Raw genomic sequence first — 10,311 nt, forward strand, 5'->3', positions numbered from 1 at the left:
GAATACTTATATGGACAAATCCTGTGCAATGCGGACTTTTAGACTAGTTAAAGCAATAGAAAAGGGGGGAAATTACCACGCGTAGGTCCCTCATGAGGATGGACCCGTTGTCATCTATTTAAGATTCAGATTTTTTTTTACTGAATTAGCTTAATATATAAATGAAACTTATAATCACGCATATGCATAATTAATCTTAGACCTATGAAAAATATAGTCACTTATATATATATGTACTAAAAAATTGTGGTCAGCCGATCTCTCATTGCAAAGTATATATCAAATCCATATAGTTTGTCCCATTATTGTTTCTTTTATATTGTTTAATATATTATTAATACCCACCCCGTTTACTCCAAAAGAAAAATTAATACCCACCCCTTTTATCTCGGTAGAAATACCCACTCCTTATTACTAGTCGTTTGACATGCAAATTTCAGTGGAGCATGCAGTGCCTTAAGAAACTAATAAAATATAATAATTGAAGTATCTAATAATATCAACATAGTGTTTAAAATTTAAAATCAACAAATTTTGAATTTGATTATTGTTAGTAAGATTTTTCATGCTCCTTTATTATTATTTTTAAAATTTTAAGAATCACGAGTGTGCTTCTTTTGACCAAAAAATAGTATTAGCGAAAGGTTATTTTGATTGACAAGGAAGGTTATTCTTCTCTCTAAGGAGAAGCGATAGGAAATGACTCATATAAACTGAGCTAGGTACAATTATATATAATTGTCCTAGACTATGGTTGTTTAAAGAATTAAGCTGGGTTCAAAATCAAGGCATCCCAACCCATAGCAGCGTCTGAAATTAATGATAGGGTAACGCCATCAAGTACTTGCATGTGACCTTCGTCAGTATATTGTCTAGGGAGGGACAGTCCTTCCCTCCTTGGATGTGGGACTAATCACAAGTATGTATATAGAGCTGCCCCTAAATTTGTACTCCGGAACAGTCAGTTTGATCTTGTATGGATATGGCATTGTGCCCGGAGAAAACGGATGGACCTTATAGCTCTAGCAAATACACAGCTAAGAGTTTCGGAAAACTAGTGATCAATGCTATTAGTTCTCTTTGGATCAAAACAAAACGAATGCTGTATTAGGTCAAACATAGAACTCAAGCCCAAAGTCGACCGTTCCCTTTACATATTAAAAGCTCTCAAATTTTACAGCCAATGCCTCTTGTTAATAAAACATGTAGAATATAGAAGGGGTTCAGTGCAGTCACTCCTTCACTCATCCGATCGTCCTAATCAAGAGATTTAATTGTGTTCTCTTCAGTGGATCTCCTTTTCTGAATATGATGTCGCCTCGTATAAGCTTTAACATTCTGAAAGTATACGACAAGCTCAACCAAGTTGGCAAATGTGGCCCATATATATGAGGACTTCATGCAAAGAACAATTGTCCATTTGCTCGAGAAATAGTATGGAGAGGACGATGTTACGGCCATCGCATCATACATAGGAGGATTAATCATACATCCCATGAATCTGAATGTCAAAATCTTATGAATTATAAAAATGAGATTGCGAAACTCATGCAACCCCGACCATTTAATAATTTATCACATCTTATAGGCCACGTGGGCCATGCCATGCCTAATTTGAATAGATTAGGGGGAGGAGGGATATTATTCCCAGCAACGTGTTCTTTTTTTCTTAACTGTTGTCTCCTAGTTTTTAGGGTTACAACCAACTTTCAAGGAATGGGAGAAAGTTAGCCTCACCGTGAGAGAGGGCAGAGGGTATTGCCGTACGCACAGAAGGGCAGTTGAATTATTATTTTATTTTTTTTCGGTTACAATAGGAGACTCATGGACTAGTACAAGAAAATAAAAATGAAATCTAAATAAAAGGGTATAGGCAATCCCACTAATGAGAATTGAACCTGGAACCTCCAAGTTACTAGGTGAGTGTGTTAGTTACTGCACTACACCCATTTCACATTAAATTATTAGTTTTCATTCATTAAGCTCAACGGTGCAATTTCCTATTTCTGAGGCTCACAGGACGGACCCTTTTTTCCTGCCCATATTCCGAAAATAAATTAAAACGTGAAATCCGCACGGAGCCATGGAATCTCTTTGCCATATCAATCAATGCAATTATATGCTTTTGTTTTCACTCAAAAAAAAATCATATGCTTTTGTAACTAACTGCATGCCACCTTAACCGGTGTAATGGTCGTGCGGCTTGAGGCGTGTGTGGTGTGTGTGGCCCTTGTTGTACCGGTCGTGTCTTCGTCTCCTTATAGTGTTCTAAATATCATGCTTCGTGTTCTCTTGTGTGATTTCTGTCTGTGTCAACATTACGTTGTTAGCTTGAATTTGTGTTAGTATTTTATAATATCATTATTTCTTTCATCAAAAGGTACTTCACCACAAAATTATGTAAAAATAAAATAAGAAAGAAGCCATGGAATTTTGTAGATCTTCACCTATAATTGTACATAGACATAAGCATGGCCCATAAATAGATTTTATGAACATACAGTTAAGGGATGGTCACCTATAGAATGGCCATGCACATAAAATATAAAGACGGCCAAATATAAGGCCACCTTCTCAATCAGTCCGTTGAATTTCTTTTATTATGAGATAGATTCGTGAAGTAAAGTTATAACATATATATATATATATATATATATGATGCTCTAGATGTTGGTTGAGCGACCGAGCGGAAACGGAGCCAGCATTCATGCCACGTGCGTTACCGGAGCAAGGAACCGGGAGTGAATCGCTTAGGCTGTGCACTCGGTTTTTGGTTCTCCATTGTCCTAATATTGCGCACATGGAGAAGGAGAGGACCACCCCATTCTGAAATTATTAGCACCAGGGATGCCGACAGAAAAGGTTAAAAGGTAGCAATCATCAGCTTGACAAGGAATATGTAAGTTAAACTATGTCCAGTTGTTTTAAGGAAAAAAGTTCACGCGTAAATGTATAAGCTTACCCCGAAAGTGGATGAAATTATAAATTATAATAAATTTTTCGAATCATATAAATTGAGATTCAGCACTTTTTTAAGGTCATACTTATACTTGGTAGTGGTGGATTACTAATTGAAATACATACGTACTGACTAAATTCTATAAAAAATCAATGATCGAGATTAGTTATCCTAGAGCCTCCACTTGTCCAGCCCATGAATTGCTTCTAGAGGATTTCGGACCTTTTAATGCAGGTCAAGTTTGCTTATTGACAACTCAATTGGCCTAAAATAATACACATCAAGGACCAAATTGTAGATATATTTCGGCCATAAATATACAATGGTAGATGTACTAATTATTCTTATCATGTAATGATATTCAGAAACTTATTACTTATCACTACCGAAAAAAAAAAATTATTAATTAGTTGTCAACCACCATATAATATATACGATAATTAATATATTATCACATTAGAATCCACAGAGCTCAGTAATAATATAACATTTTATAATTGGTAAATAGTCATGTATGATCACGTGTGGCTATTCACAATCAATAAATAAATAAAATTTCTCTCGACTGACACTTAATTTTTTGTACATGAGACTCTCTCGCCCTCTCTCTTACCCGTGTACTCATGTATATATAATATTATGTATCAGCAATCAATAATAAACCGTGAAAGCAACGAGAGCAAGGAAGGAGAGCTGGGAGTCTCTCTTTTAAATAGTCGATTGTCGAACTCCTAAGACAGGGACATCAGGGAGAAGGCTGACTGCTACGAAATCACGGAAATGGGCAGGAGTCCGAGCTGTTCGAGTGAAGGATTGAACAAGGGTGCATGGACTGAAATGGAAGATAGAATCCTCAAGAACTACATCACAGCTTATGGTGAAGGGAAATGGAGTACAATCCCAAAGAAAGCTGGTCAGTATATATATACGTATGTATGGTACAATATGTTTCTTCACACTGTCATTTTTGTAGCTTTGAATATGTAGATGGATTGCTTAAGTGGAGGAGTTTAATCAATCCATTTGTGCAGGGCTTAAACGATGCGGGAAGAGCTGCAGGCTTCGGTGGTTGAACTATCTGAGACCCGATATCAAGAGAGGGAACATCAGCAAGGATGAGGAAGAGCTCATTATCAGGCTGCATAAGCTTCTCGGAAACAGGTTAATTCCGACTTCGGTTCTTCCTCCGAACACATTTTACCTGAACTTGGGATCAGCATTAGGTCGATCTATTCTGATAAGATAACCGTTATCGATACCAGGCATTCTTGAGTTGTTATTCAAATGATCGGTCGTCGAAAATGGAGTTTCTTGGGCTGGGAGAGATCCTTTCTTTCGAATCGAAGAGCAGCTGATTTTCTCTTTAAGAATTGAATACTCATAGTACTCAATCGTACTTTTATTTGTTTTTTTTTTTCTTGCGTCTCTTCTCTTGCAAAATTTTTCATATTTCCTTGGTTTCTTTTCTTGTTCAGATGGTCATTGATTGCCGGAAGGCTTCCGGGACGAACTGATAACGAAATAAAGAACTACTGGAACACCATTGCCGGGAAGAGAGTACAGGGAAACCCATCGAGTCCTTCAACTTCCCGCCGCACGTCTTCCTCGGGTCCTAAGCACACAAAACGTCCTCACAAGAAAGGATCTGCCAACCAACCGGAGATGACGACCGATGTGCAACCCTGCAATACCATCGAATCTCTGGAGCCAGAGAGTGAGAAAGGAATCGACCCCCAGGCAATGGATGCAAATGGGCCCCAGTCTACAGTCGATAGAGATTGTGAGCTCGGAGATTTCGAACTGGACGATGGTTTCCTATTAGACTTTCTCGGTCTCAACAACATCGACCAAGAAGGCGATAATGGGTATAGTGAAATTAGGGAAGGGGATAACGGAAAGATTAGTCGGCCATCATCATCTCTAAATTCCGATGATGCCTTAATGTCCCCTGAGCTCATGCTCTGTGAATCGGACTTCCAGTCCATTGCTTCATTCCTTGAAGGGGGTGAATTAGACTCGGTTGCTTGAACATTAATAAATGGGAAAATGATATTTTTGGTCCTACAAATTTGGTATGCAGTCAATTTTGATCCTATAAGATTTAAAACTGCCAAATCAGTCATATACATTTGCTCCCTAAGATAATTTTGGTCCTATGAGTGGTCCTATAAGTTGACTTTCAATTAAAATGTGATCCTATAAGTTTTGAAAAAAAGGACATCATTAGTTCTATAAGTCACCAAATGAACTAAAATAGCCTTACGAAGCAAACATATAGGACTAATTCGGCACTTTTAAAATTTAGAGGATTAAAATTATCGAAGGCTAAATTTACATACCAAAAATGTCTTTTTTTCATTAGTAAATAAATAATTAAATAATTATTTAATCAATGCTAACTTTGACTTGACTTAATTAGATTCATGTACCTACTAATGAGCTAATTGGGATAAGGAATTGCTTCAGTCGATCGAGCTGTATTATGTCTATTTTAATATTTCATAAAATTTCTTTAAGATTTATTTATTGCTGTCCTTCTCTTATTAATTTCCTGACTTTCGTCACGTGTGAAGGACAGAATTTTCTTTCAAACCTCATAATAATTGATAGAATATAAGGAGACATGAATCTAGAGGAGGCATGTCACTAACTCATTTGAAATTATAGGGGTCCAATATATATTTTGTAACCCACCGAAAAAATTTATACTTTGTAAAGAGAAGCAAAAGGGAATATTCTTTTTTTATTTTATCGTCCACTGCAGATGAAACCGATTTTGTACGAACGACTCTTCCAATCGCGCCACCTATTCTAGCTAACTACAAAGACCTACACGGTTGATTCTCATTTTAATTTACCAACAATTAAGACCACGAAGTTCCTGCTCAGATATTGTCTTGGTCTAACAACAAAATACTTCTAACTGGAGTCAAATTTTTATACTGCGCAAATAAAGTTTACCTACTGACAATATATTTTACCAACTTTCTTGCGCCACATAATTGTATGTGTTTTTAAAAAAATTTAACTGTGAAAAGTTATATATATTGGTACGTTTAGTTTGAAAGTAAAAGTAATTTTAATTTGATTATGAAAAAAGACAAATGATTGTGTAGTGTATAGAGTTAAAGTTAAAATTAAAAATTTTTACTTGAAAATGTGTATTTTTGTTGTGCAGTGTGTTAAATTAAAGTTAAAATTAAAATTTTTATAATTTTAACTGCGAAATCAAACGGAATAATATATTTTTTCCCTATCCGTGAATTCTTCGTATAATTTCTTTTTTTGATATGTTTTTAAGCGGGCAATGACAATAATGGGAACTGATTCCATCTGGCGGGGGTTACCCTCATCGATCTAACTTTGTGAAACATCGCCTCAGTTGACAAATAAATAGTCAATTAAATTCAGACTTTACTGCGTTTTCACTGTGAAGAAATTCACTCAGTAAAAGATAACTGTCAACATCATGATAAGTTCAATAATTAGTGAGGGCCACAGATTCCTGGACATGTGAAAATGGATTCTCTCTATATATGTCTGAACGACCAATGCATCAAAGATGTGATAGCTGACATTGACCAAAAGGAACCGTGTTGCCGTCACATAGTTCAAAATGTTAATTACATCACAAAAAGTTCATACAACAACAAATAGACACAAAGAATCGTTCCTACTGGCTTTGTCTGGTTTTTTATTAAAATAACTTATTCAAACCAATTTAATTGTACTCTTTACAAATTTAACAACACAATTATTATTTCATTATCATTTTTAATTTAATAATAAATTCTCTCATAATTTTTTTCTAATCATTTTTATAATAATCATTTTAATAATTAATTTCACTTCTACTTTCATATCATTATATACATATCAATTTTTTAATAATAAAATTTCCGTCTACTTTCATATCTATATATATAGACATTATATATTTTCACACATTAATATATTTATCAATACTCGTAATCATTGCACAGAATCAAGTTAAATTAGATCATTATCCAATTGAAAAACCAAATGCAAGCTATAATTTTTCGAAAGATAAATTAAGAAAGCGTTTTACTTTATGATATTTATTATTGTTTTCTCTAGAGTGACACCGCTAGATATCCTCACTCTATTGTTTAAGACTAATGCTCATTCAAATATTCACCTAACCTTAATGACGGGGTTTTTTCAAATTATTTTGTGACAATTAGTTGTCTGAGATCGAGGAAAAGATGATCTTTTTTCATGATTGAAAACGTACATTGCTAGTCATTAGACTACACAAAAGCTAAAAAGAGAGATGTGAATGCGACATAGCCGAAGTTAACTTAGCAAATCCTTAATTTATTAGACGTCTTTTTATAAATCTATTTTGGTTAGGTTAAATTAATTTCATCTCATTTTTCAGTTGGATTATATTAAAAGAATTGTCTCTTTTTAGTTTACTATCATTGGTGCTTATTGATTACTTAAGATTATATTTTTAAATATATAAAAAGTTTACTTTATAACTGGAAACGATATCTCGCAGTATGAGAAACTTTTCATCTAATTTAATTGTTTGCGTAATAGATCATGTATTAAAAAAAAGTTATCATTTACAAGTTTAAAAAAAAAGTTTTGTACCACCTTTTTTTTTATAACGATTCTTCATTTTTTCCGGCCTTAATCCACCTATATTTCTCTCGCAGTGTACATATGGATAATATATCATTTAAATGACTGTATATGAATGCTATATCTTTTATATGTGCTACTTGATGAAATGTGATTTATTGTCTTAAAAATGTTAATTTATATTTAGTGGACTATAATTTTTTTCGTTCATATATATGTCAATTCAATCATCTTTATCATCTATACATCTATAATACTAGTTGAAGTATAACATGCTTGATAAAAAGATATAATTCTTTTAAAATAAAAATATGCCATATTCTAATAATTAAATATGCCATATTCTAATAATTAAATATGCCATATTTTAATAATTAAATATGTCATTTTCTATCTATTTATATTATATTAAAGTTGACTCCTTAGACTCAAACGATGAGGGGCTCCCATTCAGTTCATGGGAGGTTGCCACGTCAGATTTTTTAGCATTTTCTAACCTCCTCATCGAATGCCCTTTTAGATGCATCTAAATAAGAAAACTGCAACTAATGAATTCATTGCAATAAATTTATATTTCACTATCTTCCCTTCTCTAAAATTCTCTGCTTATTGGCCCTAACATTCCTCCTATCCTGACTATATATAAATCATCTCCATCAAATCTCACTATTTAACGCTGTTAAAATGCATAAATAATCACCAAACCCTCCACTAATCGGTGCTGTATTAATCACTAACCTATCACTCCCTACGATGGCAGGAAGAGGAAAAGCCCTTAATGGAGCCACCGCAGCCAAAAAGAGCGGTCTAGCAGTAGCAAGGCTGGCTTCCAGTTCCCTATTGGCCAAATTGCCCGATCTCTGAAGCTCAGGAAGTACGCTGAGCGAACCCGCGTCTGTTGTCTATCTTGCCGTCGTCCTTGAGTTTCTCACTGCTGAGTTAAGGATTGACGTTTTTCACTTTTGAAAATTTAATTTCAACCTATTTGCGTGGACTCCAATTCGAAATTGATGATTTGATTATCTTCTCGGATCGAGATGGAGGTGGCGGCATTGGCTGCGAGGTCCTGGAGTTGGCGGGGAAAGCGGCAAGGGATAACAAGAAGACGTGGATAATGCCGATGCTCATTCAGCTGGCAATGAGGAATGACAAGGAGCTCAGCAGGTTGCTCTGGGAGGTGAGGATCGCAAAAGGCAGCGTCGTGCCGAACATCCACAACATGCTCCTCCCAAACAAGGCCTTCCGAAGAGCGGCCACGCCAACAACTTTGATTGAACCCTTTCTTGATCGTTTTCTTCCCATTCTTTTGTTCGTTCAGTTTTCATGTCTGACGGTATAGTTTGAATTAACACTGCAATTAAGAGATTGTTTTTAGCCATGGACTAATTGTGTGAATTTACTTACTCTTTTCTTTTCTTTTCTTTTTTCGATAAGACAACAAAATAGTCTAATGTTAGTGAATTAGATTAATCACGTGGACACAAAATTGCAATTGAGCTATTGAACTATAATATTTTCACTGTACAATGGTATACAAATGTTGGTAAGTTGATAAATCAAATATGGTAAACATGATGAATTATTAGGAATGTAAACCAACGAATAATAAACTATTATTTTCATAGAGCAAAAAGTGATAAAATGCCGAAAAAAACAAATCAGATTTGCCTTATAAAGGGTTGACATAGTTATTTCTTCAATTGTTGCCTTACCAATTGTTGCCAGGTTTGGCAATGTTGAATCAATTTGTGTACAAAATGTTAATTGAAACATGACCGCGCAACGCGTGAGGTTAAAGGGTTAGTTTTATTAATATATCATGTTACTCTGAATACAAATTCGACCTATATCCACATATAAATTTTCGCGCGGGGATGAGTTACACCTAGTTTTATCTTTATCTAAGGTTGAAAAAAAATGGCTTGTCATGTCCACCACATGCCATTACATCTCCATACAATTGGTCCATTTTGTATATGTTTGTATATGAATGGCTCTCCTGGCGGAACATCTGATAAGATATTAAGGGGTTGCATCAGTTGACGTTTGCAGTTAATAGCGATAGGCAAGCAGTACGGACATGCATGATCTTGTGTTATTCCTCTAAACAAATATAGAAAAATGAATAATTTGAGATGTACTCCTAAGTTAAACGTATTTTTTATTTATGGAAAAGAGGGAAAACACAACATGAGAAAAGTGAATATGTATATGGCGCGAACTCAGTCATGTCTAGCTTTTGTTTGGCCCCAAAATGTTCGAGACTCGGCTCTCAGCCCAGCTATCATACCGACCTTGTTGAGACTATACCTTGCAGTAAACAAGGTTAGGGTGGCTTGGCAAGGTCTAGGACAGCAGCCTCATAGACACCGTCATCAATTAGCCATGCTAAACCAACCCATGATTTCTCTAAAGCCACATAAGACTCGAAACGAGGTAGAATTTGCCAATTTTTGGCGATTCTAAAATTTCCACCGCGCTTATAAGTACTTTAACCCTTTCTGAATCCGAAAATTTAACCTAATAGGTGGTGGATACCGACCATATCAAGAATACGTTTTATTGATTATCCTATATATGTTAAATTTCCGATTTCGAGAGCACAAAAATTCGATGATTAATATATACGAAGTTGCCGTTCGGGCCCTTGGGCTTATCCTCTGGGCCCATTGGGCTTTGGAATGGTCGCGGGAAAAAGGAAAAAACTATATAACGAGGTCCAAATTAGAAGATTTACTGTT

General features: G+C 35.1%; 1 protein-coding gene across 2 annotated transcripts; it reads left to right on the forward strand.

Moving 5' to 3' along the window:
* The first annotated feature begins 3,575 nt into the window (after window positions 1–3,575).
* LOC116210233 (transcription factor MYB1-like) lies at window positions 3,576–5,027 on the forward strand. Of its 2 annotated transcripts, none has more exons than XM_031544085.1 (3): window positions 3,576–3,888; window positions 3,991–4,120; window positions 4,435–5,027. In XM_031544085.1, exons 1-3 carry the CDS (start codon window positions 3,834–3,836, stop codon window positions 4,985–4,987), a joined length of 738 nt encoding a protein of 245 aa, XP_031399945.1. In that variant the 5' UTR covers window positions 3,576–3,833; the 3' UTR covers window positions 4,988–5,027. The 2 variants fall into 2 exon arrangements, with proteins under 2 accessions (XP_031399945.1, XP_031399944.1); XM_031544084.1 differs by having other exon boundaries at window positions 3,586–3,872.
* Window positions 5,028–10,311: the final 5,284 nt, after the last annotated feature.

This window comes from Punica granatum, chromosome 6, assembly GCF_007655135.1.
Source record: "Punica granatum isolate Tunisia-2019 chromosome 6, ASM765513v2, whole genome shotgun sequence".
In the NCBI taxonomy this organism is placed as follows: domain Eukaryota; kingdom Viridiplantae; phylum Streptophyta; class Magnoliopsida; order Myrtales; family Lythraceae; genus Punica; species Punica granatum.